The 27,458-nt window shown below is 32.7% G+C and overlaps 5 protein-coding genes and 2 long non-coding RNA genes across 8 annotated transcripts; 4 read left to right on the forward strand and 3 right to left on the reverse strand.

Moving 5' to 3' along the window:
* Positions 1–391: 391 nt before the first annotated feature.
* Positions 392–3,655, reverse strand: LOC123214402 (HIPL1 protein-like). The gene is made up of 7 exons (XM_044634144.1): positions 3,421–3,655; positions 3,167–3,327; positions 1,940–2,719; positions 1,650–1,866; positions 1,316–1,488; positions 1,007–1,239; positions 392–914 (listed from the first exon to the last, which is right to left on the reverse strand). Exons 1-7 carry the CDS (start codon positions 3,509–3,511, stop codon positions 506–508), a joined length of 2,064 nt encoding a protein of 687 aa, XP_044490079.1. The 5' UTR covers positions 3,512–3,655; the 3' UTR covers positions 392–505.
* Positions 3,656–7,854: 4,199 nt separating this feature from the next.
* Positions 7,855–8,981, forward strand: LOC123214403 (glutathione S-transferase U17-like). The gene is made up of 2 exons (XM_044634145.1): positions 7,855–8,235; positions 8,314–8,981. The coding sequence occupies exons 1-2, from the start codon at positions 7,858–7,860 to the stop codon at positions 8,683–8,685; spliced, it is 750 nt and encodes a 249-aa protein (XP_044490080.1). The 5' UTR covers positions 7,855–7,857; the 3' UTR covers positions 8,686–8,981.
* Positions 8,982–10,366: 1,385 nt separating this feature from the next.
* LOC123214405 lies at positions 10,367–12,104 on the forward strand. 2 transcript variants are annotated; one of them, XR_006501836.1, is made up of 4 exons: positions 10,367–10,621; positions 10,712–10,889; positions 11,480–11,719; positions 11,830–12,104. It is a non-coding gene; the product is annotated as an uncharacterized LOC123214405 (long non-coding RNA). The 2 variants fall into 2 exon arrangements; XR_006501835.1 differs by having other exon boundaries at positions 10,367–10,889.
* Positions 12,082–12,992, reverse strand: LOC123214404 (HIPL1 protein-like). The gene is made up of 3 exons (XM_044634146.1): positions 12,897–12,992; positions 12,643–12,803; positions 12,082–12,195 (listed from the first exon to the last, which is right to left on the reverse strand). Exons 1-3 carry the CDS (start codon positions 12,985–12,987, stop codon positions 12,082–12,084), a joined length of 366 nt encoding a protein of 121 aa, XP_044490081.1. The 5' UTR covers positions 12,988–12,992.
* Positions 12,993–16,638: 3,646 nt separating this feature from the next.
* LOC123212910 (glutathione S-transferase U17-like) lies at positions 16,639–17,816 on the forward strand. The gene is made up of 2 exons (XM_044632149.1): positions 16,639–17,070; positions 17,149–17,816. Exons 1-2 carry the CDS (start codon positions 16,696–16,698, stop codon positions 17,518–17,520), a joined length of 747 nt encoding a protein of 248 aa, XP_044488084.1. The 5' UTR covers positions 16,639–16,695; the 3' UTR covers positions 17,521–17,816.
* Positions 17,817–19,161: 1,345 nt separating this feature from the next.
* LOC123215080 lies at positions 19,162–20,825 on the forward strand. Its single transcript, XR_006501945.1, has 3 exons — positions 19,162–19,685; positions 20,274–20,513; positions 20,624–20,825. It is a non-coding gene; the product is annotated as an uncharacterized LOC123215080 (long non-coding RNA).
* Positions 20,826–23,439: 2,614 nt separating this feature from the next.
* Positions 23,440–25,830, reverse strand: LOC123213341 (LEAF RUST 10 DISEASE-RESISTANCE LOCUS RECEPTOR-LIKE PROTEIN KINASE-like 1.5). The gene has a single exon (XM_044632756.1). The coding sequence runs from the start codon at positions 25,583–25,585 to the stop codon at positions 23,651–23,653; it is 1,935 nt and encodes a 644-aa protein (XP_044488691.1). The 5' UTR covers positions 25,586–25,830; the 3' UTR covers positions 23,440–23,650.
* Between the last annotated feature and the right edge of the window lie 1,628 nt (positions 25,831–27,458).

A 27,458-nucleotide genomic window follows, 5' to 3' on the forward strand; every position in this document is an offset into this window, starting at 1 on the left:
CATCACTCTGTTATTTTAAATATGATTTATGAATCGAAATTTTGATGTCAATTGTCTTGAATTTACTTGAATTATAGGGTTTTTTTTTATATAAATATAAGATCGATTACTAAGTAAACCTATAAAAATCTATAACTCTGATAAAAAAGATAAAAAACATGAAATAAAAAGAAAAACAAAAAAGAAAGAGAAAATCACTTATAAGTTAGATTCTTTTCTTATCAAATTATTTTGCTATTCATCAGTTATATTTTGATAGATATAATTAGTTTCTTTTTGTTTATTTATAAACTTTTAGTTGTACATAATTTAAGCATTTATTCAATTAAATTGAAATATTCTGTGTTTCTATTATCTGTAGTTGTGTCTAACTCATCTAAAAAACACAAGATTTAAGGGATATATGTTCTAATTATACACTTATAAGTTATCATTGCCAATGACTTCTTTCATAAAATCTTGCCAGCATTCAACGATTTAAGAAAGAAAATCTAGAAAAGATATATTACAGACCTCCGTTTAGTGTAACTTCCAGGGAAAGTAACAATGAAGAGAAAAAGAGCATCAACTTCTTATGTGTGTAGGCCACCTGGTTTCTGTAGCAAGATGATGAAGAAATTTGGGTAGAAATGATGGTCGTAGCTTCCTTGGGACAAGAAAAATTGCAGCGACTTGATCGAACCACTCTGTATACACCACTACTGGCCAGGATATATATATCTTTCTTATTATCCTCTCCAAATGAGTAAATGTAGCCTAAATCTGGCTGAGAACTTTCTGCTAAAGAATTGCACTGTATTGGAGAGTCATGAGCACAACTGAAAGGAACTACACTAGTTGTGAAGTTCCCACTATTTGGCGGGTTTTCGGTAGCTGCCCAAAAGGAACTGCCATACAAATCTCCATACAAGTAACTGTAATTACACAGAAGAAAATTAGAGAAAGAGTTAGTGGCTCGTTACACATTCTCAGAAGAAAATTAGAGAAAGTGTTGCGTTTTGATTACCTGCCATACAAGCATGGATCAGTCATGGATCTATAGAAATACCCACCACAAATGCAGGCAGATATACTGTTTTTTAGATCAGAGTGTTTGTATCCAAGTACAGGGAAGATTAGATTCATGGAGTTGGCAGAATTGTTGATTCGTGCAGAAGTGTTAAAGAGAATGGGGCCTTCATAAACATGCCACCCATAGTTACCACCCTTGGTGATAATATCCACCTCTTCGTATTCATCCTGTGATAAAAGTTTGGTGAAATCAATACATCAACATGCCAATTGATGATAACTGAAAGCAATATTTTCTTTGAACCTGTCCAGCGTCCGCACAGGTGAAATAAAGTGGCCTTTGTGAATCAAAGCTACAACGCCAAGGATTTCTCAGGCCTACAGCCCAAATTTCAGGCCGTGATTCCTTATCTTCAGAAAAAGGATTATCTCGAGGGACTGAATAGTTTCCCCATAGACCAGCTATATCTGCTTTACCTGTAAATCATGGCAACATTGGCAAAGAAATGGTTGAAGTGTAACATTAGCAAAGCAACAATTCGATTTGCTTAGCCGACACAGATTTGTATAGAAAGCAACATTAAAATCACAATGGAACTGACATCAATCAGTAATGTTTTAGTAAATAGATTGCTCACTGGGTATGTTATCAACGTCAAGCCTCAAAATCTTCCCGAGTAAAGATTTTTTGTTCTGGGAGAAACTAAAGGGATCGCCTCTGATTCCACCATCTCCCAACATCACATATAGATACCCATCTTCTGGTCCAAATAGAATTTGGCCTCCATTGTTGAATGCAACAGGGAGGCCTAATGTAAATATCCTTCTGACTTCTGATGGATTGGCTCTTGTTGCCTGGAAATGTCAAACCCCAGAGTAAAATATCTTACCTGGAATTGGAAAAGCCTGAAAGAGAGTAGATATCTACCAAGGAAAGTTCCGAAGCAGTCCCATTAGCAGTGAACTCTGCAATGACTTTGTGATACCGGCATGATTGAGTAGAATCTGAAGAGCCTAACTTTGATGGATCACAGCTGACATCCGAATTGCAAGAACATCTTCCATAACATCCTGGTGTCTTGACCTTATCACAAGTGAATGATGCAAAGAAGCGGCCATTCTGAGCAAAGTTGGGATGAAAAGCCATTCCCATCATCCCAAAGCTATTAACAAAATAAACTTCTTCTGTCAAATCTATGAAGGGACTAGACTCATCAAGTTCTAGAATTCCGCCCAAGCCTTGTTCAGGAATATTGGCTAACCAAATTTTGCCTGCTTGACTAGCGAAGAAGGCACGGTCGGACCCATCAGGATGAGCAGCCATGTTAAGGTATGATCCGTTGCCAATTTTTTCAAGGCACAAGCACTTGTGGGGAAACGGAGTTTCATTCTTTTCAAGTTCAGTTTTTTCACCATCAAAACAAACTGATCCGTCATCAGGAGAACCACCATATGTGTTACAGAAAGCACTTTCAGAATGCCAGAGCTCACTTAATTTTATAGAAGAGCTTTGCAGCGGTGAAGCAAAGGGGGGATTTAATATGGATACATTTTGGCATGCATCCCAGACTACAGAACAAAAGCTACTCGCTTCCTTGTTTGACAAAAGTCGTTTGCCAGATTTAGTGGAGTTGCAAAGAACAGGAACCGCTTGAGTCTCTGATAATGATCCAACCTTAAACAATTCTGCTGAGAAAGGATCACAAGCCTGCAAATGATTAACTATAGTGCTTTAAATGATTGCTCCATCATGTAGTACAAATTTAAATATATGTGTAGTTTGCTAAGGACAACACCACATAATGAAAACTAATCCCTATATATAATACATCTATTACTATCAGAATGGCTTGCAATGATTTTAATATTGTGACATTCTTTAGTAAATTTCACATGGATAAAACACGCAAAGGATGTTGGTTTTGTATATATATTTCACATTACTTCTAGATGTAAGATAAAACTAGTTAAAAAGGCTCTTTAATCTGTGGGTTACAAAACTCAAAAACAAAATTATAATGTAATGTGTAATTAAACTATTAATACGTATCATAGCAAAGTTTGCAACGGCGAACAAATCAAGTTGCCGAACTCTTCAAGTGAACAATCCTATACTGTGAAGTATCAAAATTATAATAAATGAAGAAGGCCTCACCGCACAGAGGATTGACTTCATAAGAGAAGCACAGACAGGATCAGAGATATGCATTGCATGAAATTGTTTATGCAATTGCAAATCTTTGGCCGCGTCACAACAACCGGTTCTATTGTAATGAGAACAAAAGGTTAGAGGTTTGTTTGGGGTAAATGGTTCTCCTGCAAAAACAAGTAAAAAGCATTAGCAATCTGACAAATAAAAACAATTGAAACAAACGATTGAAAGATGTACAGAATGGAATAAGGTTTTACTCAAGTCAATGCACAAACGAAGTGATGATGTGAAGTTCAAAGACATTAGTAAGTGGAAAAACAAAAGGAAAATAGAAAGACAAGCAGCCATTTTTCTGCAACAACTAACAAGAAGGTAGCAACAACATTTCTAAACAAAATTAACAATCAGAACTTAATTTAATGCTTTTAACTCTCAATTTCACTTCAAAAGGACCTAAAAATAGCCTACAGAATCTGATGCACTACGTTACATTCATTTAGGTAGATGATATATAAAAATGAAAACAAAAAGGGCCACCATTGATGTGACGAGTTATGTAAGTGCTCAAGCACATGCCTGGCAGGAGCTGAATAGAGAAAGCAATGACTTTTATGAAGTATGATTAGAAAGAATTTATACCCAGATGATTCCATATTGCTTAAGGGGAATATGTACCATGCCCACATTGCTTGGCCTTTGTTTTCTTCATTAATTTCTGTTTGTACTGCTAATGAAAATCAACTTAATCAATTCAAAAACGAGTACACAAAATGAAGGGCTAAAATGGATTATCGACATAAATAAATAGAATGCAGGTTGGCATGCCAAGTTGCGTGAGATTATCTTAAAGCCCTAAAGAAGTAGTAACTTTATATTAATGTTAATACAGTATAAAAGTATTCATTACCGTACAGTAATTTACATGGACATGTTTTAAACAAGGGTAAGGCCTGTGACATCAAACGAGGCCGTGAAAGCCAATCCTCATGGCTTCTCCTTCCATCTCTTCCCTGGTTAATGACCAAAATTGCCTAAGAATGACAACTTTATCCGTTTTAGTTGGAGAGGTAAATCTTAAAATACAATAATTAGACCTTCAACTACTATACAAAATAATTCAAAGTTTTGGTTTAGTATAACATCACAAATCTCTTCTTATTATGTCTTTTTTTTCTCTAATATTATTCTTAGATAATTAGGTCCACTCTATTATATGGTGTGCTTGTCATGAATTATCTTATCTTGCTTTAAGCACGATTGAGCTTCGATGAAGCTCTATTAGGTATGCTACAATTTTGTTCAAATATTTGAGCTCAATTCACAAAAGATTCAATTGTCATTTCATAGACCTTCATTCCCATGCCAACTAATGTGCTCAAAAGTCAAAATGATCAATTTGACCATTTTCCTCCGCCATTAACTTTGTTTTGTTGTCATAAATGAATATTGTATTTATATACCTTTTTAAGTGGTGGTGATAGTGTCTTGTACACTGATGAAGGGAGAGACTTGTCAATCCATGGAGGCACATGGAAGAGACTTGCATATTAATTTGTTTAGTTTATTATGTAATAATATATTTTGATAATTTTTTATTATTAATAATAATAAAATAAAGAATATAATTGAGATATTATAAGGTTATTTTGGTTTTCTTTTAATTCTATTCTTACTTATTAATTTTGTTATAACTGAAAAAACCTTCTATTTTTATATATATAACAAATATGATAAAATATATTTTAAAATAATTATATTTAAAGATATTTAAATAAAATATTATCTTAATAATTTTTTATTATATCTAATAAAATATAATAATTATTTATATTTATTAATTTTTTATTAAAATGAATAATAATTTACTCTAATAATCATCAAACTAATTTATTTTTATAATAATATTTTAGTTTTTAATAATAAAAGATTATTTAAATCAAATTCATCCAAATTAAGAATTTAAATTGGGATATGACAATGCAGGTAGAAAATGAGAAAAAAACAAATGAAAAGAAAGTATATTTTTTTTCACTTACCTTTTTATTAATTTTAGAAAATAAAAATGATGTTTTTATATTAAATTTAGAGTGAAAATACAATTTATATATTAAATAGAAGAAAAAGTTCTTGGGCCGGAATATTAACCATTCTATAACTCTTGGAGACCATTTGATTTCAGATATATTTTTTATTGTTTTGTTTAGTTTATTAGTAATAAAATATTATAATAATTTTTTATAATCAATACTGACATGACAAGTAATATAAGTAATAATTTAATTACCAACTTCACCGTAGGTATTAAAAAATTATCAAAATAATCTAGATTTTATTATAATTATATTATTATTTATTATTTTTTGAGACAAAAATAAACTTATTTTTAATTAATATAACAAATAATACAAAAATATTTAAAAATAATTATATTCAAAGACATTTAAGTAAAATAGTAATCATTTATACCTAATAATCTTCTAAGTACTCTATCTTCAAGGTAATCTTTCTATTTCGATAATAAAATATTATCCAAACTAAACACATTCTTAAACGTATGAGTAGTTGGTTTAGCACTTAAATGTTTTGGAATATTTTATTATCAAAATAAAAAAATTATCTTAAAGATATTTACTTAAAAAATTATTAAATATAAATATTACTATATTTGATAAAATTTGATAGGTATAAATAATTATTATATTTGGTTAAAGATAATAAAAAATATTAATAAATTAGTTTACTTAAATACTCTTAAATATAATTATTTTTAAATATTTATATTATTTATCATATTAATTAAAAATATATTTATTTTTATCTCAAAAAATTAATAAATAATAATATAATTATAATAAAATCAAGATTACCTTAGTAATATTTAAATACCTAAAGTGAATATAGTAATCAGATTACTATTTATATTATTTGTCAAATTAATATTGATAATAAAAAATCATTATAATATTTATTATTAATAAATTAAATAAAAATTAACAAAATAATTTTTAAAAGCTAAATCCAAACCGCCTCGAATGCCCAATGCCGGCAATCAAACTTTAATTTCTGTGCATCAGCTTCCGAATGCCGACAATCAAACTTTAATTTGTTAACGCACAGGGTCAGTCACATCTAATGTGAAAGAATGGCTACATACACCGACATCTCTCTCCCTCTATAATCTTCCAGCATTCACACCTACCACAGTGTACTTCACGCACACCTTCCTCCAACCTAACTCTTCACACCTTCCTCCAACCTAAGTCTTTCGCACCAAAAATTTAAATTCATAAAATTATTTTTTCAAATATAAAATATAATATTATATATATATATAAATAAATTGTATAAATTTATTTAAAAAATAAATTTTCTGACATATTTTTATTATAAATTTTATTCTAGATTCAATTAAATTATTTTTTAATAGTCTCAATCATTGTTTAATAAAACAATAGACTAAATTACTGTTAAAAATTGATGACTTTGAGGACATTATCATCTATGACTTTCTCCATGTTGTTGTTATTGAAATGGGAGATTAGATGACACCACAGAGTTGTGATTTTGGAAGCTAAAGGATTTCTCTTAGCGTGTAGCATGCAGCAAGATTTGGAAGAGGTTGATTCTAAAATAAAAAGATGGGTCACAATCAAACAACGGTGACGGGTTGACAGATGGCACACCTTGTGCTAATAGCAATAAGTGCACCACCAACTAAAATTGACACTTGGGTTTGACAAATATAATAAGAAAGTAAATCAAGACTATGACACAAGAGTGATCATAAAGATCAAATGGAAGAGCCTGTCGAAAGGTTGTGATGATAGTGTCCAGTCCATGTAAAAATGGGAAGATGTTGGCCACTAAAACGGGCGGAGTTTTAAGCTTGGATGCTTGATCATAGATGAAAAAAAAATAAAGAGAAATAGAGAAAAAAAATCCATTTATTTTTTATTTTTTAAACTTTTAGAAAATAAAAATACCTATTATATCCTGTTACAATTTAATTTTCATTATTGTAATTAAATTTTGGATTGAAAAGTCTGATTTATTTATTGAAATAATGGAAGAGGGTTGATAGTCATAGGCCACCGCTTGGGCATGAAAATATCAATCACGTTATGACTATTTGATTTTAAAAATTTAAAGATTATCTTAGTAATCTATTTTTTTTATTTATATTATCTTGTTTGATTTATCAGTAATAAAATATTACGATAATTTTCTATTACCAATATTAACGTAACATATAATATAGGTGATAATCTAATTACCACATTCTCTTTAGGTATTAAAAGATTACTAAGATAATTTTGATTTTATTATAATTATATTATTATTTATTCATTTTTTAAAACAAAAATAAATTTATTTTTAATTAATATAATAAATAATATAAAATATTTAAAAATAATTATATTCAAAGTTATTTAAATAAAATAATTTATTAATATTTTTTATTATCTTAAATTAATTTTAATAATTATTTATATTTATTAAATTTTATTAAATATAATAATTATTTATATTTTATAATTTTTTAAATAATTTATTTTTAATCTAACTTTTTTATTATAATAATAAAATATTACCCTATCAAACCTCATTTACTTGTCTTTATTACACCTCCCTACAGTATCATGTGGACACAACTGTCACCATTTATTCTGCCTTCTATTTATCTTTATATACGTATGCATGAGCTCTGCTCCCACAGGCACAGCACAGAGAATATCACATTGATAAAAAAGGCAATGGCGAAAAGTGACGTGAAGCTTTTGGGTGCATGGCCGAGCCCATATGTGATGAGGGCAAGAATCGCCCTCAACGTCAAATCTGTGGACTATGAGTTATTGGAGGAGACGCTTGGATCGAAAAGTGACCTTCTTCTTAAATCAAACCCAGTTCACAAGAAAATTCCTGTTCTAATTCATAACGATAAGCCTATATGTGAGTCTCTCATTATTGTTCACTACATCGATGAGTTTTGGTCCTCTGGTCCCTCCATTCTTCCTTCCGATCCCTATGACCGTGCCATCGCTCGCTTTTGGGCCGCCTATCTTGATGAAAAGGTGCCTATTTTCACTTTGTAATTTAGATAGTACTTTGTTCTGTCATAAAATTTTAACTTGTGTGTCGTATTTGTTCAGTGGTACCCTTCGTTGAAAGGAATAGCGAGTGCTCAAGGAGAGGAAGCTAAAAAAGCTGCTGTTGACCAAGTTGGGGAAAGTTTGGCTTTGATAGAGGATACTTATGTGAAGTTGAGCAAAGGTAAGCCTTTCTTTGGTGGGGAGAAAATTGGGTATCTCGACATTGCATTTGGGTGCTTCCTGGGTTGGCTGAGAGTGACGGAGAAGACGAGTGGGGTTAAGTTTCTTAATGAAGCAAAAACTCCTCATTTGGCGAAGTGGGCTGTGAGGTTTTGTGCTGATCCTGCTGTGAAGGACGTTATGCCTGAAACTGAGAAGCTTGCTGAATTTGCCAAGCTTCTTGCCAAGTTCAGAGCTGGCCCTCCAAAATGATTTAATTGGGAGATTGAATTATCGGAGAGGCCGATAGAGTGGAAGCTAGTACTAGTGATGGAAGTAAGTTAGTTGTGAGATTAAGAGCAATAATGTTGTTATGACTTTGGAGAAATTATCTTAAATTATGTATTGCGGTCGTGGAAGTTACTATTAATTTCTTGCAGTCTGAGTGTGTTTGGTTTCAGGAAAAACTCTTCTCTCGTCAATGACTTTTTCTTGGAACTTATAAAATTGCCTTTTCCTTTCCAAAATAAAGAAAATGCTGTTACTGGCGTTGGACCAATTGGTCAATATGGAATAGTTTCTCAGTTTAAGTCTCTGCTGTTCTCCATTAAAATCTTAATCCAATTGGGCCAAATTTTGGGGTGATTATGTTGTTGAATGTGTGTCCCTGAATCATGTATGTTAGTGTCACAGAAACTTGGTCAGTTGGAGCAGCTTAGGCTTTTCCACTAGTGGCTCAGATTACAGTGTTTTAGCGGCCCTTCTTACCTACCAGTACCAATTTCCCATCAATGGTAGGTGAAAGCAGCACGCAAAAAATCACATTGCTCTTCAGCTGTGACTGGATGCCAACCCATACAAGTTTGACTTCCAGTTAAATCTTCTCAATCCATTTAGTCGCTTTTCTTGAGATAGTTTCGGGATTAGAAATCTTACTGTAATTGATGACTTAAAGATTCAAGTTAACTGCCCAATATTGCACGCTGGCATATAAATTACTATTACCAAGTTCCCATGACTGAGCACCCCTCCTCGCCTTTGCAATACGGAGCTCACTTCCCCTCAACCAAGTTGACAAAATACAATGGAGCATTCAGGCATCAAGTTTAAAGATGCCTTATAAAATGTGGTTCACTTATTAAATAAATAAACCAACTTTGACTCAATTAATTTTGAACATAAATTAAATTGAGCTCGTAAAAAGTTTAACTTCCTTTGTTTTCTCTAGCAATGGCAAGGGGAGGGTGAGAAGCGGATATCAATCTCCGTCCATATCTCTATTTCCATAGAAGATATTAATTTTTATTTTCGTAAAGAAGATGACAATGATTTTCCATCTTCAAAGAAAAAAATTTTCTTTTCATACCCTATAACTATAATATGAATATATTAAATAACAAAATTAATTAAAATTAAAATTAATCTATTATTTCAATTATCATAAATATCATATATTAATTATCTTAATATGTATAATAAAAAACTAAACAAATTTAAAAAACATAAATAATTTAAAATTATAAAAATACGTTAGTATTTTAAGCGAAAATATTAATATAAAGAGACAAGAATGTGGACAGAGATGGGCACAGGGGTAAGGTGAGAAAGAGACACATATATCCATGTTTCTGATTATAGAGATATTTTTCGTCTCTGTCTTCATCTCATTCTTTATTTTTACAAGGAGAATCTTTTTTTTATTAGATATTAAATTTTTGCTGAAATTATCACTTCTAATTATTTATATTAATTATGCATTCTTTTTATATATTAAGAGATTCGTTAAGACAAAATACTAAATATGAATGAGCAAGCTAATTTGCGGAATTTTTTTAGTGATAGTATTAAAAAAATCGGATGGTTCAAAGTTTATTTGGCTTTGTTATATATTTTTCATTTAAATGAAAAATGTGACATAAGAAAGTAGGATAATTCTTACTACCCCTTTACTCATAATAAACTCTAATGAAAGTTACAAAGAGTGACTAAGAAATCTCTTGTTCCATTGGTAGAATTTCTTTATGTGGTGTTTTCATAAGTTATTTTGGCTAAAAATTAAAATTGTATTTTCCTGAAATGTTCCCTCCCTGTTCAGCTTCGGATTCACGTTCTAGTTTGTATTGGCTGTGAGTGGTATCTTCCTTTTGAACAATTAAGCTTAGGCTGTTATGATTCCTTCGTTTCTGCCATCAACACATACTATCACCAGGTTTTTGTTGTTGTTTTTTTTTTTTTTTAATTTATGACTATGGATTTGTGTTTTTGGGCTTGTGAAATGTGATTGATTAGGGTTCTCTAGTTTATTGATGTGTGAGGATTCTTAGTTATGGGTGAAAGAGGCCTGCGATTTCGTTAACTGGCAGAACATGATAAAGATTGCGTTTTGGCCAACATTTTGGCTGCTCATTTTATGGCTTCCAACGATCCCTCTAAAGCATCTGGATTCTGCTTATATTCACGCAGCCAAGTCTCATCTCGTAAGTTTTTGGTTTTTTCTTTTAAATTCGGAATAGATGGTTCAAAGTTAGGAAGTTGTGTATTGGATCTCTACATGGTTGAATTTTGCTATTAACTGGAACGGGCCACCTCATATGAGAAGGCGGTTTTTGATGCTATCCGTTATTTAATTTCTAAGGACAGACGGTGATGTAGCTGTTGACTTGCACTTTAAGCAAGGAAGAGCTTCAAAGTCTTTGAATTATATGACTTAGCCATGAGTTTTGTTTGTCACAAAGCACATCATTGTTTGTGCATAATAATTCCATCATGGAGATGTCTTTTTACGCCACCATCCTATGATTACCAAATTTGGAATGACTCTGGAGTTGAAAGTATTATATCAACAAACGGACCATATAGTTGAAATATTTTCCGTGTGAAGCACATATAACAGGCAGATTTTATAACTTCTGCTGCTATTTCTTTTATTCAAAGCTCACTACATTCTTATTTATTCAATGATGCTATGGATATTACATGTTTTCATTAGACAATTCAGTGGAGTTCCTATCTTGATGTGTTATTCAGATTCTTTGTCCATTGCAAATGACATTTATGTCTTTTGCAGCTTCTAAAAATTTTCCTGAGAGATCTGGTTTCTCTGAAAAGAGCCCAAGTGTTCCGCCTCTGCATGGGTCACTCTGATCTGTCTTTAGCCTTTGTTGAGTACCGGTATTGTGTTATGCACAACTGGTGGCATGTATCCCTTTGTTAGTTGGAAGGTCATTCTCCTTTGAGCAAAATCGTCGAGGTTTATGATAATCATATCTGGAAGGAGTTGTAGAGGATTGACACAATGCCTCCAGAGGTATGTTATTTTGCTCAGTACATGATGAAGTTTTACTATTGTGAGTTCTGACCTCTTCTGCATTTAGTTGCACCTTAAGGCTTTGGGTTTGCTGTTGTTGGTTCATGTAGGAGGCAAACTTTGCATCTTTGGGCACCGTATGAAGATCTTATCAGATTGTGTGATAGATAAAAGTGAGTAGACCACCCAGAACTTTTAGCTTTCGATTAGAAGTGTAACCTTATCTTAAGAATAAGTTTAATTCATTCAAGTACAGAGGTTCCATGAGATTGTCGTTAGAAAATGTATTATGATTATGTGTCTTCTCTGTATTTATATCTGCTTACCAGAGCAAGTTTATTTTTATGATTGAGTTTTCCTCTTTATGTAGACCAAAGTTGTTTGCCAGATTTAGTGGTGTTACAAAGAACAGGAACCGCTTGAGTCTCTGATAATGATTCAACCTTAAACAATTCTGCTGAGAAAGGATCACAAGCCTGCAAATGATTAACTATAGTGCTTTAAATGATTGCTCCATCATGTAGTACAAATTTAAATATATGTGTAGTTTGCTAAGGACAACACTACATAATGAAAACTAATCCCTATATATAATACATCTATTACTATCAGAATGGCTTGCAATGATTTTAATATTGTGACATTCTTTAATAAATTTCATATCGATAAAACACGCAAAAGATGTTGGTTTTGTATATATATTCCACATTACTTCTAAATGTAAGATAAGACTAATTAAAAAGGTTTATTAATCTGTTGGTTACAAAACCCAAAAACAAAACTATAATGTAATGTGTAATCAAACTATTAATACGTATCATAGCAAAGTTTGCAATGGCGAACAAATCAAGTTGCCGAACTCTTCAAGTGAACAATCCAATACTGTGAAGTATCAAGATTATAATAAATGAAGAAGGCCTCACTGCACAGAGGATTGACTTCATAAGAGAAGCACAGACAGGATCAGAGATATGCATTGCATTAAATTGTTTATGCAATTGCAAATCTTTGACCGCGTCACAACAACCGGTCCCATTGTAATGAGAACAAAAGGTTAGAGGTGTGTTTGGGGTAAATGGTTCTCCTGCAAAAACAAGTAAAAAGCATTAGCAATCTGACAAATAAAAACAATTGAAACAAAAGATTGAAAGATGTACAGAATGGAATAAGGTTTTACTCAAGTCAATGCACAAACGATGTGATGATGTGAAGATCAAAGACATTAGTAAGTGGAAAAACAAAAGGAAAATAGAAAGACAAGCAGCCATTTTTCTGCAACAACTACCAAGAAGGTAGCAACAACATTTCTAAACAAAATTAACAATCAGAACTTAATTTAATGCTTTTAACTCTCAATTTCACTTCAAAAGGACCTAAAAATAGCCTACAGAATCTGATGCACTACGTTACATTCATTTAGGTAGATGATATATATATAAAAATGAAAACAAAAAGGGCCACCATTGATGTGACAAGTTATGTAAGTGTTCAAGCACATGCCTGCCGGGAGCTGAATAGAGAAAGCAATGACTTTTATGAAGTATGATTAGAAAGAATTTATACCCAGATGATTCCATATTGCTTAAGGGGAATATGTACCATGCCCACATTGCTTGGCCTTAGTTTTCTTCATTAATTTCTGTTTGTACTGCTAATGAAAATCAACTTAATCAATTCAAAAACGAGTACACAAAATGGAGGGCAAAAATGGATTATTGACATAAATAAATAGAATGCAGGTTGGCATGCCAAGTTGCGTGAGATTATCTTAAAGCCCTAAAGAAGTAGCAACTTTATATTAATGTTAATACAGTATAAAAGTATTCATTACCGTACAGTAATTTACATGGACATGTTTTAAACAAGGGTAAGGCCTGTGACATCAAACGAGGCCGCGAAAGCCAATCCTCATGGCTTCTCCTTCCATCTCTTCCCTGGCTAATGACCAAAATTGTCTGGGAATGACAACTCTATCCGTTTTAGTTGGAGAGATAACTCTTAGAATACAATAATTGGACCTTTAACTATTATACAAAATAATTTGAAGTTTTGGTTTAGTATAACATCGCAAATCTCTTCTTATTGTGTCTATTTTTTTTATTTTTCTTCTGATATTATTCCTAGATAATTGTGTTCACTTTATTATGTGATGTGCTTGCCACGGACTGTCTTATCTTGTCTTAGGCATCATTGAGCTTCGATGAAGCTCTACTAGGTATGTTACAACTTTATTCAAACATTTGAGCTCAATTTTCAAGAGATTCAAATGTCATTTTATAGATCTCTGTTCATACATTAAAGGTCAACTAGGTTTCCCACAAGTTTAATGCCAACCAATGTGCTCAAAAGTCGAAATGATCAATTTGACCATTTTCCTCCGCCATTAACTTTGTTTTGTTGCCATAAATGAATATTGTATTTGATATCTTTTTAGGTGGTGATGATGGTGTCTTGTACACTGATGAAGGAAGAGACTTGTAAATCTATGGAGGCACATGAAAGAGACTTGCATATTAATTTGTTTAGTTTATTATGTAATAATATATTTTGATAATTTTTTTATTATTAATAATGATAGAATAAAGAATATAATTGAAATATTAAAAGATTATTTTAGTTTTGTTTTAATTCTATTATTTCTTATTAATTTTATTATAACTAAAAAAACTTTCTATTTTTATTTATATAACAAATATGATAAAATATATTTTAAAATAATTATATTTAAAGATATTTTAATAAAATATTACTTTAATAATTTTTTATTATATCTAATAAAATATAATAATTATTTATATTTATTAATTTTTTATTAAAATAAATAATAATTTACTCTAATAATCATCCAACTAATTTATTTTTATAATAATATTTTAGTTTTTAATAATAAAAGATTATTTAAATCAAATTCATCCAAATTAAGAATTTAAATTGGGATATGACAATGCAGATAGAAAATGAGAAAAAACAAATGAAAAGAAAGAAAGTACATTTTTTTTCACTTACCTTTTTGTTAATTTTAGAAAATAAAAATGATGTTTTTATATTAAATTTAGAGTGAAAATACAATTTATATATTAAATAGAAGAAAAAGTTGTTGGCCGGTATATTACCCATTTTATAACTTTTGATGGTCGTTTAGTTTTAAGATTTAAAAATTATCTTAATAATCTATCTTTTATTTGATTTATCAATAATAAAATATTATAATAATTTTTTATTATCAATACTGATATAAAAAATAATATAGGTGATAATCTGATTACTGTATTCATTTTAAATATTAAAATATTATTAAAATAATTTTGATTTTATTATAATTATATTATTATTTATTAATTTTTTGAAATAAAAATAAATTTATTTTTAATTAATATAATAAATAATATAAAAATAATTATATTTAAGAGTATTTAAGTAAAATAATTTATTAATATTTTTTATTATCTTTAATTAAACATAATAATTATTTATATTTATCAAATTTTATCATATATAATAATTATTTATATTTAATAATTTTTTAAATAATTTATTTTTAAAATAATTTTTTTATTTTAATAATAAAATATTACCTAAATTAAACACTGCATTAAATATATGGGTGGTTGGTTTAACACATGAATGTTTTGGCGGGAACGTGGCGTTCCTGAAGCCACAAATCTTGATATGTGTTCGCTCTTTAGCCGGCGGCAAATCAAATCAAAGGGATCTCTAGAAGATATGTATTTATTTAAGGGCCCAAATGAATGGGGAACTCGTGCAATGTAATAATAATTTCTGTGCATCAGCTTCCGAATTCCGAGAATCAAAACTTTAAGTTGTCAACGTCGAGGGTCAGTCACATCTAATGTGAAAGAATGGCTACACCGACATCTCTCTCCCTCTATAATCTTCCAGTATTCACACCTGCCACTGAATACTTCAAGCACACCTTCCTCCAACCTAACTCTTTCGCACCAAAAATTTAAATTCATAAAATTATTTTTTAAATATAAAATATAATATTATATATATAAATAAATTGTATAAATTTATTTAAAAAATAAATAAATTTTCTGACATATATTTATTATAAATTTTATTCTAAATTCAATTAAATTATGTTTTTTAGTAATCTCAATCCTTATTTAATAAAACAATAGATTGAAACAATAGAGTGTGTCGAAAGGGTTGTGATGATAGTGTCTATGTAAAAATGGAAAGATGTTGACCACTAAAACCGGCGGAGTTTTGAGCTTGATGATTGATCATAGATGAAACAAAATAAAGAGAAATAGAGAAAAATATCTATTTATTTTTAATTTTTTGAACTTTCAGAAAATAAAAATATCTATCATATCCTGTTACAATTTAATTTTCATTATTGTAATTAAGTTTTGGATTGGAAAGTCTGATTTTTTATTGAAAGAATGGGAGAGGGTTGATAGTCATAGACCACAGCTTGGGTGGGAAAATATCAATCACCTTAGGGCTGTTCAGTTTTAAAAATTTAAAGATTATTTTAATAATTTATTTTATTTATAAGTAATAAAATATTACGATAATCTTCTATTATTAATATTGATATAATAAATAATATAAGTGATAATTTAATTATCATTTTCTCCTTAAATATTAAAATATTATTAAGATAATTTTAATTTTATTATAATTATATTATTATTTATTAATTTTTTAAAACAAAAAATAAATTTATTTTTAATTAATATAATAAATAATATAAAATTATTTAAAAATAATTATATTCAAAGATATTTAAATAAAATAATTTATTATTAATTTATTATTATTTTAAACTAAACATAATAATTTTTTATATTTAATAAATTTTTAAATAATTATTTTATTTTAATAATAAAACATCACCCAATCCGAAATATCCATGGTTTGTTTTTATGACACCCCCCTAAGTATCATGTGGAAACAACTGTCACCATTTATTCTACCTTCTATCTATCTTTGTATATGCATACATGAGCTCTGCTCCCACAGGCACAGCACAGAGAATATCACATTGGGAAAAAAAGGCAATGGCGAAAAGTGACGTGAAGCTTTTGGGTGCATGGGCGAGCCCATTTGTGATGAGGGCAAGAATCGCCCTCAACGTCAAATCTGTGGACTATGAGTTCTTGGAGGAGACGCTTGGATCCAAAAGTGACCTTCTTCTTAAATCAAACCCAGTTCACAAGAAAATACCTGTTCTAATTCATAACGATAAGCCTATATGTGAGTCTCTCATTATTGTTCACTACATCGATGAGTTTTGGTCCTCTGGTCCCTCCATTCTTCCCTCCGATCCCTATGACCGTGCCGTCGCTCGCTTTTGGGCCGCCTATCTTGATGAAAAGGTGCCTATTTTCACTTTGTAATTTTGATAGTACTTTGTTCTGTTGTAAAATTTTAACTTGTGTGTCGTATTTGTTCAGTTTTTCCCTTCCGTGAAAGGAATACTGAGTGCTCAAGAAGAGGAAGCTAAAAAAGCTGCAGTTGACCGACTTGGGGAATGTTTGGCTTTGATGGAGGATACTTATGTGAAGTTGAGCAAAGGGAAGCCTTTCTTTTGTGGGGAGAAAATTGGGTATCTCGACATTGCATTTGGGTGCTTCCTGGGTTGGCTGAGGGTGACGGAGAAGACTAGTGGGGTTAAGTTTCTTGATGAAGCAAAAAATCCTCATTTGGCGAAGTGGGCTGTGAGGTTTTGTGCTGATCCTGCTGTGAAGGACGTTATGCCTGAAACCGAGAAGCTTGCTGAATTTGCCAAGCTTCTTGCCAACTTCAAAGCTGGCCCTCCAAAATGATTTAATTGGGAGATTGAATTATTGGAGAGGCCGATAGAGTGGAAGCTAGTACTAGTGATGGAAGTAAGTTAGTTGTGTGGTTAAGAGCAATAATGTTGTTATGACTTTGGAGAAATTATCCTAAATTATGTATTGCGGTTCTGGAAGTTACTATTAATTTCTTGCAGTCTGAGTGTGTTTGGTTTCAGGAAAAACTCTTCTCTCGTCAATGACTTTTTCTTGGAACTTATAAAATTGCCTTTTTCTTTCCAAAATAAAGAAAATGCTGTTACTGGCGTTGGACCAATTGGTCAATATGGAATAGTTTCTCAGTTTAAGTCTCTGCTGTTCTCCATTAAAATCTGAATCCAATTGGGCCAAATTTTGGGGTGATTATGTTGTTGAATGTTTGTCCCTGAATCATGTATGTTAGTGTCGCAGAAACTTGGTATTCAGTTGGAGCAGCTTAGGCTTTTCCACTAGTGGCTCAGATTACAGTATTTTAGCGGCCCTTCTTACCTACCAATACCAATTTCCCATAAATGGTCGATGAAAGCAGCACGCTAAAAATCACATTGCTCTTCAGCTGTGACTGGATGCCAACTCATACAAGTTTGACTTCCAGTTAAATCTTCTCATTTAGTCGCTTTTCTTGAGATAGTTTCGGGATTAGATATCTCACTGTAATTGATGACTTAAAGATTCAAGTTAATTGCCCACTATTGCACGCTGGCATATAAATTACTATTACCAAGTTCCATGACTGAGCACCCCTCCTCGCTTTTTGCAATACGGAACTCACTTCCCCTCGCCCAAGTTGGCAAAATACAATGGTGCATTAAGGCATCAAGTTTAAAGATGCCTTATAAAATGTGGTTCACTTATTTAATAAATAAACCTACTTTGACTCAATTAATTTTGAACATAAATTCCTTTGTTTTTTGTAGCGATGGCAAGGGGAGGGTGAGAAGCGGATATCAATCTCTGTCTATATCTCATTCCCCATAGAAGATATTAATTTTTATTTTCATTAAGAAGATGACAATTATTTTCTATCTTCAAGAAAAAAAAATTTTTTTCTTATCTTCTAACCATAATATAAATATATTAAATAATAAAATTAAAATTAATTTACTATTTCAATTATCATAAATATTATATATTAATAATCTTAATATGTAAAAATTAAAAATTAAACAAATTAAAAAAATATAAATAATCTAAAATTATAAAGATATGTTAGTATTTTAAACGAAAACATTAATATAAGGAGGCGGGAATGTGGATAGGGATGGGCACATGGGTAAATTGAGAAAGAGACACATATATCCATGTTTCTGATTGTAGGGATATTTCTCATCTTTGCGTTCATCTCATTCTCTATTTTTATGGGGAGAATCTTCTCCTTATTAGACTTTAAATTTTGACTAAAATTATCACTTTTAATTTTTTATATCAATTATGCATTCTTTTATATATTAAGAGATTCATTGAGACAAAATACTAAATATGGATGAGCAAGCTAATTTGCGGAATTTTTTTAGTGATAGTATTAAAAAAATCGGATGGTTCAAAGTTTATTTGGCTTTGTTATATATTTTTCATTTAAATGAAAAATGTGACATAAGAAAGTAGGATAATTCTTACTACCCCTTTACTCATAATAAACTCTAATGAAAGTTACAAAGAGTGACTAAGAAATCTCTTGTTCCATTGGTAGAATTTCTTTATGTGGTGTTTTCATAAGTTATTTTGGCTAAAAATTAAAATTGTATTTTCCTGAAATGTTCCCTCCCTGTTCAGCTTCGGATTCACGTTCTAGTTTGTATTGGCTGTGAGTGGTATCTTCCTTTTGAACAATTAAGCTTAGGCTGTTATGATTCCTTCGTTTCTGCCATCAACACATACTATCACCAGGTTTTTGTTGTTGTTTTTTTTTTTTTTTTAATTTATGACTATGGATTTGTGTTTTTGGGCTTGTGAAATGTGATTGATTAGGGTTCTCTAGTTTATTGATGTGTGAGGATTCTTAGTTATGGGTGAAAGAGGCCTGCGATTTCGTTAACTGGCAGAACATGATAAAGATTGCGTTTTGGCCAACATTTTGGCTGCTCATTTTATGGCTTCCAACGATCCCTCTAAAGCATCTGGATTCTGCTTATATTCACGCAGCCAAGTCTCATCTCGTAAGTTTTTGGTTTTTCCTTTTAAATTCGGAATAGAGGGTTCAACGTTAGGAAGTTGTGTATTGGATCTCTACATGGTTGAATTTTGCTGTTAACTGGAACGGGCCACCTCATATGAGAAGGCGGTTTTTGATGCTATCCGTTATTTAATTTCTAAGGACAGACGGTGATGTAGCTGTTGACTTGCACTTTAAGTAAAGAAGGGCTTCAAAGTCTGAATTATATGACTTAGCCATGAGTTTTGTTTGTCACAAAGCACATCATTGTTTGTGCATAATAATTCCATCATGGAGATGTCTTTTTACGCCACCATCCTATGATTACCAAATTTGGAATGACTCTGGAGTTGAAAGTATTATATCAACAAACGGACCATATAGTTGAAATATTTTCCATGTGAAGCACATATAACAGGCAGATTTTGTAACTTCTGCTGCTATTTCTTTTATTTAAAGCTCACTATATTCTTATTTATTCAATGACGCTATGGATATTACATGTTTTCTATAGACAATTCAGTGGAGTTCCTATCTTGATGTGTTATTCAGATTCTTTGTCCATTGCAAATGACATTTATGTCTTTTGCAGCTTCTAAAATTTTTCCTGGGAGATCTGGTTCCTCTGAAAAGAGCCCAAGTGTTCCGCCACTACATGGGTCACTCCGATCTGTCTTTAGCCTTTGTTGAGTACTGGTATTGTGTTATGCACAACTGGTGGCATGTATCCCTTTGTTAGTTGGAAGGTCATTCTCCTTTGAGCAAAGTCGTAGAGGTTTATGATAATCATATCTGGAAGGAGTTGTAGAGGATTGACACAATGCCTCCAGAGGTATGTTATTTTGCTCAATACATGATGAAGTTTTACTATTGTGAGTTCTGACCTCTTCTGCATTTAGTTGCACCTTAAGGTTTTGGGTTTGTTGTTGTTGGTTCATGTAGGAGGCAAACTTTACATCTTTGGGCACCGTATGAAGATCTTATCAGATTGTGTGATAGATAAAAGTGAGTAGACCACAAAGAACTTTTAGCTTTCGATAAGAAGTGTAACCTTATCTTAAGAATAAGTTTAATTCATTCAAGTACAGATGTTCCATGAGATTGTCATTAGAAGATGTATTATGATTATGTGTCTTCTCTGTATTTATATCTGCTTACCAGAGCAAGTTTATTTTTATGATTGAGTTTTCCTCTTTATGGAGACCAAATAGGAGGAAAATTTGTGAAGTATCTTATCTGTGTAATTTGGGAGAATGCATATTGTTCTGATATGTGAAAGGAAACGCTTTGCTTCCTAGATTGCATGCTATGGAAATATGAACTTGAAATAAAGAACAATCTTCCAATGCTATTTTTTTAAACTGGTGTGTATTCCATTTTTTCACTGTTAACCACATTTATATGCCTTTATATATATCAGTCTTTTGAGTGGCATTTTGATTTGTTGATTTTATGGGCATTTTCTTTTACTGGAGAACTTTCTAAAGCAGAAGATTTACTCATCTTGCCACAGGATCGTAGCTCTTAATCAATAAATCATGCCACTCCTAATTTGAGTAATTTTAATTGTTTAGGCCATATTTATCCTATTTTGATTTACATAGCTTGCTGAAGCCCTATATGAATACAGAAAGTCCAATGACCGCAGAGCATTGGAATTGCTTTATTCAGATAGAAAATACTTCTATATGCTTAGACGGTCAAGGCATCTGATGAGCAGCTAGATGTATTTAACGTAGATTAACGAATATGCTTGCATCTTTGGCTTAAGAGGCAAGGAAGAGTCATAAAGCAGCAATTGTTGGAGAAAAGGCCAAGGCATTACAAGCTGCATATTTCAAATAGCCCAACATGAAGGCCTAATGACTATTTCCCACCCAAAGTATCCTTTTATTACCCATTAACTATAGAAATCTCAAACATCCACCCATGAGAGGTTAAATTTATTAGTTTTAAGGATAAAATCATCATTTCATCAATAATATTAAAAATAAATTAAAATTTAATCTCCTCCCCCCATCCCAACACCCTAAAAACTAAAAGTTTACCCTTAAACCAAGTTTAAAAAAATGACGTTTCTCCCTCTAGGGTTTAGTTTTCAATTCTCAGTGTCATCGCTAGTGACGAAGATTTCCTGACGTATCACCATGTTTGACGGTTTCTCTCCCCTCTTCTAAAACGCTGGCCAACAAAGCTCTTCGTCTCTTCAGTTTCATTCGATACAGATCGGGTGTTCAAAAGAGAGGAGAGAAACTGTTGAAGCATAATGATGTGTTGAAGAATCTTCTTTTTCAGTGATAGCATCGGGAATTGAAAACTAAACCCTAAGGGGGAAAATATTATTTTTTTTAAACTTAGCTTATAAGGGAAATTGTTAATTTTTAGGGTTTAGAGAAAAAAAAATTTAAGAGTTAAGGTTTCGTTAATTTTAACTGTTTATATGTGAATAAATAAGATTTTTAAAATTAATAGATGAAAATTTAAAATAAGATGATACTTTGGATGAGAAATAGTCTTTTGGCCCAACATGAATTCAGAGTTTTAGTTGTTGGATCACAAATGTTAGTAAGGTAATGTGGTACATTAGCTATACATTATGATTTGCATAAATGCAACTGGACCACAATGCAATTTTATAATTGTTCACTGTACAAATGGTTTTTGGACCGTTTCCCAGTTGAGGATTGCGGCAAGCTCATCCAAAAGCCACGGATCCATCAATTTAAACGCCCCATTGATGACTTTGCCAAGCTCTGAGTTGCAGCTAAGGTCACTTAAAAATGTGTCAAAATACAGTATTAATCATTTGCCCAATTATTTTTGGGAGAAGGACTATTTCCCACCCAACTTTTGATACGTTCTCAAAATACTACACACGCCAGATGAAAATCCAGTTTTCCCACCCATGAGCTGTTAATTTGGATGGTTTCTGTTTGTATAAGGGTAAAATATCTATTTTACCCTTATTAGATGAAATGACAAAAATACCCCTCTGTAAAATTCATCCCAAAATTGATGTGAGGTTTTCCTTCACCCCCCTTAGGTTTTAGAAACTAACATTTCACCTTACCTAAAGTTTTTAAACTTTGAAAACTAAAATTTTCACCCCCAAACCTAGGGTTTCCAAATTTTTCAAAAAAACAGCCGCCCCCCATAACTTTCAAAACTAGCAGTTTCACCCCCATTCTGCCACTTCATCTCCCGACGTCGTCTCCGGCGTAGTCACTTGCCTCCTCCTTCTCCTGGTGCGACGGCGGTGGTGGCCGAAAAAGGAAGAGACGGAGATCTCCTTCTCCTAGTGCACGGTGCGACGAAGAGACGGAGATCTCTTCGTCGCACGGTGAGATCTCTTCGTCGTCCTTCGTCGCTCGTCGCGTCGTCCAGATCTGTTCTTCCAGATCTCCGTCTGTTCTTCATCGTCGCGTCGTCCAGATCTGTTCTTCGTCGTCCAGATCTCCTTCGTCGTCCTTTGTAGTCGGAGATCTCCCATCGATCGATTGCAGCGGCCGTCGGTGGTGACCGGAGAAGGAAGCAAAACCCTAGGGGGTGAAATTAAAGTTTTCAAACTTTGAGGATGGGTTATTTACTTTTTAAAACCTGAAGGGGGAAACGGTGAAATTTTAAAGTTTTAATGTTTTAAATAGTAAATGACGATTTTACCCCTGTTCCTAACTGAAAAAATGGACGACAGTTTGATCATGGGTGGGAAAACTAGATTTTCATCTGGTGTGGGTGACATATTGAAAACGCATCAAAAGTTGGGTGGGAAATAGTCCGTCTCCCATTATTTTTTTGTATATTGAGATGGTTTTACCGCAGATGGCAAATGTATTGACATTCTTTTCTTACCAAACACTTCTGATATCAACTCAGTCAAACCTCACCACCCACATGTACATTTGCGGGTAAACCCCACTCATAATTCCTCTCAAATCACAACACATCACATCATATCAGTTCTGTTTTGTCTTACACGTCATTTACATTAGAATTGGACCCAGGACGCCCACACTCACGTGTACGGATGTTTCTGATTCTTTTCAGCTCCTCCACTATTTCCCTTGCATCCGGACGGTCATCTTTATCAGCCGCGACACACCGGAACGCTAGTTCAGCAACCGCATCAACACCGTCCATTGCCTCCCCATCATCCACCAAAACCGGGTCCACCACCTGATGGAGCATCCCCAACTGGATCTTTGACACCACTAAATCCGCCAATGCCACCTCACGCTTGTCTCTACTCTGATCCACTGCTTTCAGCCCTGAAATCAACTCCAACAGCACCACACCGAAACTATACACGTCACTCTTTTCTGTCAACCGAAAAGATCGGTGATAGTCCGGGTCTAAATACCCAGGTGTACCCTGAGGTCCTGTACACACAAAACCAGAACTTGAGGACGACGTCGTCTCGGGAAGAATCATTAGCCTTGACAACCCGAAATCTCCAACCTTGATTCTCATGTCTTTCTCAACAAAAATATTTGACGTTGTGATATCTCTGTGAACAATTGGTGGCACAACTGAGAAATGCAAGTACTCGAGAGCTAAAGCTGTTTGCAGAGCAATGTCTAGTCTCACTTGCCACGTTAAAGATCCTTTCCGATGCAAACTATGTGATCCATGAAGATGGTCTGCAAGATTTCCATTGGTGATATATTCATAAACTAAAAGTAAACCTCTTGCGTCGCTGCAGTACCCGTGAAGTTTGACGAGATTTGGATGATCAATGGTGGACAAAATCAATATTTCATTGCAAAAAGATTTAGTAGAGAAAGCTTTTGTAGAAGATGGTGTGTTGTGTTGTTGTTTACAGTGGAGATATTTTACCGCGACGATTCGGCCATCCAACAGTTGACCTAAGTAGACTGAACCAAACCCTCCATCACCGATCTTGCGCTTCGGGTCAAACTTATTAGTTGAAAATTCGAGCTCTTCGTAGGTGAAAACGGGAGGGAGGAGACCAGCCAAGCGGTGACGGTGAAGAAAGAGAGCTGTTGGATCTGCCTCTGTGGCTGATTTGAACTGTCTAGACCTGAGAATAGCTATGCCAACTGAAAATGCAAGCAGTAAACATGTTAATGCGAAGATGGTGCTCAAGATTGCGATGCGATTCAAGTTGGTTTCATGGATCCAAGTAGGTGATAAGCTAGATTCGGAGTGGAAACATATAAATGGCTTGTTGGGGTGCGAGGAGTTGAAGCCACAAACACCGTTCTGAGCATGGCAAAATTTGCAGCTTGAAAAGTAGGAGTCTTGAGCTTCATCAAACTCAACTTGGATACCCGCAGATTGCAAGAAATTATCAAGAAAATCCAACACGTCGATTTGGCAACCCTGATCAGATGAGAGATCAATACGGTGTGTAGATTCACAACCATGGACAAGCTTTGCTGGATTCTTGACGAGCTTGCATTGAAATGGACAATGGCTACAGTTGGGAAGATTTGGCGGGGTACAAGAACGAAGAACAGAAAGACGAGAGCAAGAGGCATCGGAGACTCGGAATGGTGAGCCGGAGAAGTTAATAGAATGGTCAGGCACTGCAAGCAAGTGCAACGACGGACAAGAATTTGTTGATATGGTGGGTTGTGGAGAGAGACTGAGAGAGGTAGAGTTGGGTTCGTAATGAAGGAGTGAAAAATTAAGGGTATTAATGGATATAACAGCGTGGGAAGAGGAAGATGAACATTTAACCTGGAATGAAGGATGGCCACAACCAGGCGAAGAAGAGAAAGGAAAGGGAGGAGTTGAAGTGAAAGGAGGACATGAAGATCCAGTAGTGGCTTCTGCCAGTGAAGAACATGACTGAGTGGCTCTAGAAAAATTGAAAACCCAGAAAAATGTGAAGGTAATAACTATGAGAAGACGATGAAAACTGCAAGAACTGAAGGGAGACATGGAGAGAAACTAAGAAATTAAGACATGGAGACATGAAAATAAGGGTTAGAGTAAAAAAGTGATACTGAATCTTATTATTGTGGAGTGTGCGAAGGGAAATGTGTAAAGTGTAACCTAGGTTGTTGGGAAGGAAAAGAAGGCAAAGGAGGGTTTTGCTTTGGTTATGCAAACCAATGTGAAGGAGGAAGCCAAAATAATAGAGGCGTCACGTGAAATGAGGTGGAGTGAAGACAAAAATACTGGGAAAGGGTGTAGCAAAGAAGATGAGTGAGGGTGGGCTATGGCCAGGCATGTGTGGAAAATCTTGGCCCTTGCTTTTATTATTATAATTCAAAATGGTTTGCTTTTTCAATTCACAGCGCTTTCTTTCTTGGGTTGGGCGGGAGGGACTCCTGAATCTTTACGGTAGGTGGATCTGCGACGGTGGATAGATGGACATGTATTGTAATGGCATTGAAAATGTTCAATTCTGACTACTCTTTTTTCTCTCGCCAAATCTTGGCCAGGAATGCGTGGGTCACATTTTTTTTTTTTTCCTCGGGCCAAATGACTATCCCTGACCTTGGAGACTGGGTGGGAGAAATAATATATTTTTATCTTTAAGTTTAAAAAATATAATTTTTATCTTTTATTTGTTTTTATTTATAAATTTTGGTACGTGAAATTGTTAAAAAATCATTTTAATATTAACCAAAAAAATAAAAATTCATGATTTTCTTCTATTAAGAATATTTACATTTTTAATTTTTTATTATTTTTCCAAAATCATCTCTTCATTTTTTTTTCTATTCATTTCTTTTTAATAAATATCAAACTCTTTATTTATCTTCATTTTCTTATTTATTTTTTCTTACATTTTCCTTTTTAATACATTTCTTTTCAATAAATATCACTCTCATCTTTTTCATTTATTCAATTTATTTTTCAAAAATATTAACTTATCTCTTCATTTTCTTTCTACTATTTATTTTTAATTCAAGTAAATGTAAATATAAAATTATAAAACGATTTTTCTAAAAAAATTAAAAAATAGAAGAGTAATAGTTAAAATATTAAGAAAAAAAAGATGAAAAGTGGTGAAGATAATAAAAGAAAAAGAGGATGGTTGATTATGGTATTATTGGTGAAGATGAAAAAAGGGAAGTGCAACTTCCACAAATTTGTATTAAGAACTTAAGAATATTTTAGTATTTCTCTTTTGATTGTTTTTTTTTTTCAATTAAGAATATTTTAGGATATAGATATATATATATTTAAGAATCTTTAAGGATATAAATATATCTACTCATATAGTATTTCATTATATAATATATATATATATATATAAGATTTATTTATATAGGTATGTTTTGGAAGAAGCTTCTATAGTCTGGGAAGGGGTACTGATTGATAAAAACTCATGAAATTGCCACTACAAGACAGACCCTAACGTGACCATTCTACCTTATCTAGAAGTTACTGAGTTGCTTGGTCATGCGTCTTCAGATTACAAATTGGGCTTGCATATATGGTCAAAATCCTTATCCATCTTGTCCTTCATATGACAAAATCTAGAAATCAGTTTCGTGGATAGAGGAATACACAAATCTGAAAGCCTCCAGCTTACACGATAGAGAGTACAAGTATTCACTAAAGCTTTTATAGAAGAAAGGGTACAACCTACCATTAAAAAAGAAAAAGAAAAAACCACAAATACCCAGGCAATACCTTTAACTGTTTTTGTTCATCCAGATCTCCAGAAGCATCCCAGCAGCACCAATTCCCCCAGCAATGCATGACCCATAGAAAGCCATGGCAGAGGGTAGAGACCCACGAGGAAGGAAATAATAGTCCGGAATTTGCCTAATCTTCTTTGGAAGCCGCTTCTTTATTA

The sequence above is a fragment of the Mangifera indica genome, chromosome 4 (genome assembly GCF_011075055.1).
Source record: "Mangifera indica cultivar Alphonso chromosome 4, CATAS_Mindica_2.1, whole genome shotgun sequence".
NCBI classification, from domain to species: Eukaryota; Viridiplantae; Streptophyta; class Magnoliopsida; order Sapindales; family Anacardiaceae; genus Mangifera; species Mangifera indica.

Bases quoted from the DNA above. Each gene is read 5' to 3' on its own strand.
- LOC123214402 (XM_044634144.1), bottom strand. From the start codon at position 3,511: ATGGCTGCTTGTCTTTCTATTTTCCTTTTGTTTTTCCACTTACTAATG. The intron at 2,720-3,166 runs GTGAGGCCTTCT...AATCATTTGCAG, and splicing joins TGAAGTCAATCCTCTGTGCG to GCTTGTGATCCTTTCTCAGC. The intron at 1,489-1,649 runs GTGAGCAATCTA...CATGATTTACAG, and splicing joins TGACGTTGATAACATACCCA to GTAAAGCAGATATAGCTGGT.
- LOC123214403 (XM_044634145.1), top strand. From the start codon at position 7,858: ATGCATGAGCTCTGCTCCCACAGGCACAGCACAGAGAATATCACATTG. The intron at 8,236-8,313 runs GTGCCTATTTTC...GTATTTGTTCAG, and splicing joins CCGCCTATCTTGATGAAAAG to TGGTACCCTTCGTTGAAAGG.
- LOC123214404 (XM_044634146.1), bottom strand. From the start codon at position 12,987: ATGGCTGCTTGTCTTTCTATTTTCCTTTTGTTTTTCCACTTACTAATG. The intron at 12,804-12,896 runs GTAAAACCTTAT...TTGTTTTTGCAG, and splicing joins TCGTTTGTGCATTGACTTGA to GAGAACCATTTACCCCAAAC. The intron at 12,196-12,642 runs GTGAGGCCTTCT...AATCATTTGCAG, and splicing joins TGAAGTCAATCCTCTGTGCA to GCTTGTGATCCTTTCTCAGC.
- LOC123212910 (XM_044632149.1), top strand. From the start codon at position 16,696: ATGAGCTCTGCTCCCACAGGCACAGCACAGAGAATATCACATTGGGAA. The intron at 17,071-17,148 runs GTGCCTATTTTC...GTATTTGTTCAG, and splicing joins CCGCCTATCTTGATGAAAAG to TTTTTCCCTTCCGTGAAAGG.
- LOC123213341 (XM_044632756.1), bottom strand. From the start codon at position 25,585: ATGTCTCCCTTCAGTTCTTGCAGTTTTCATCGTCTTCTCATAGTTATT.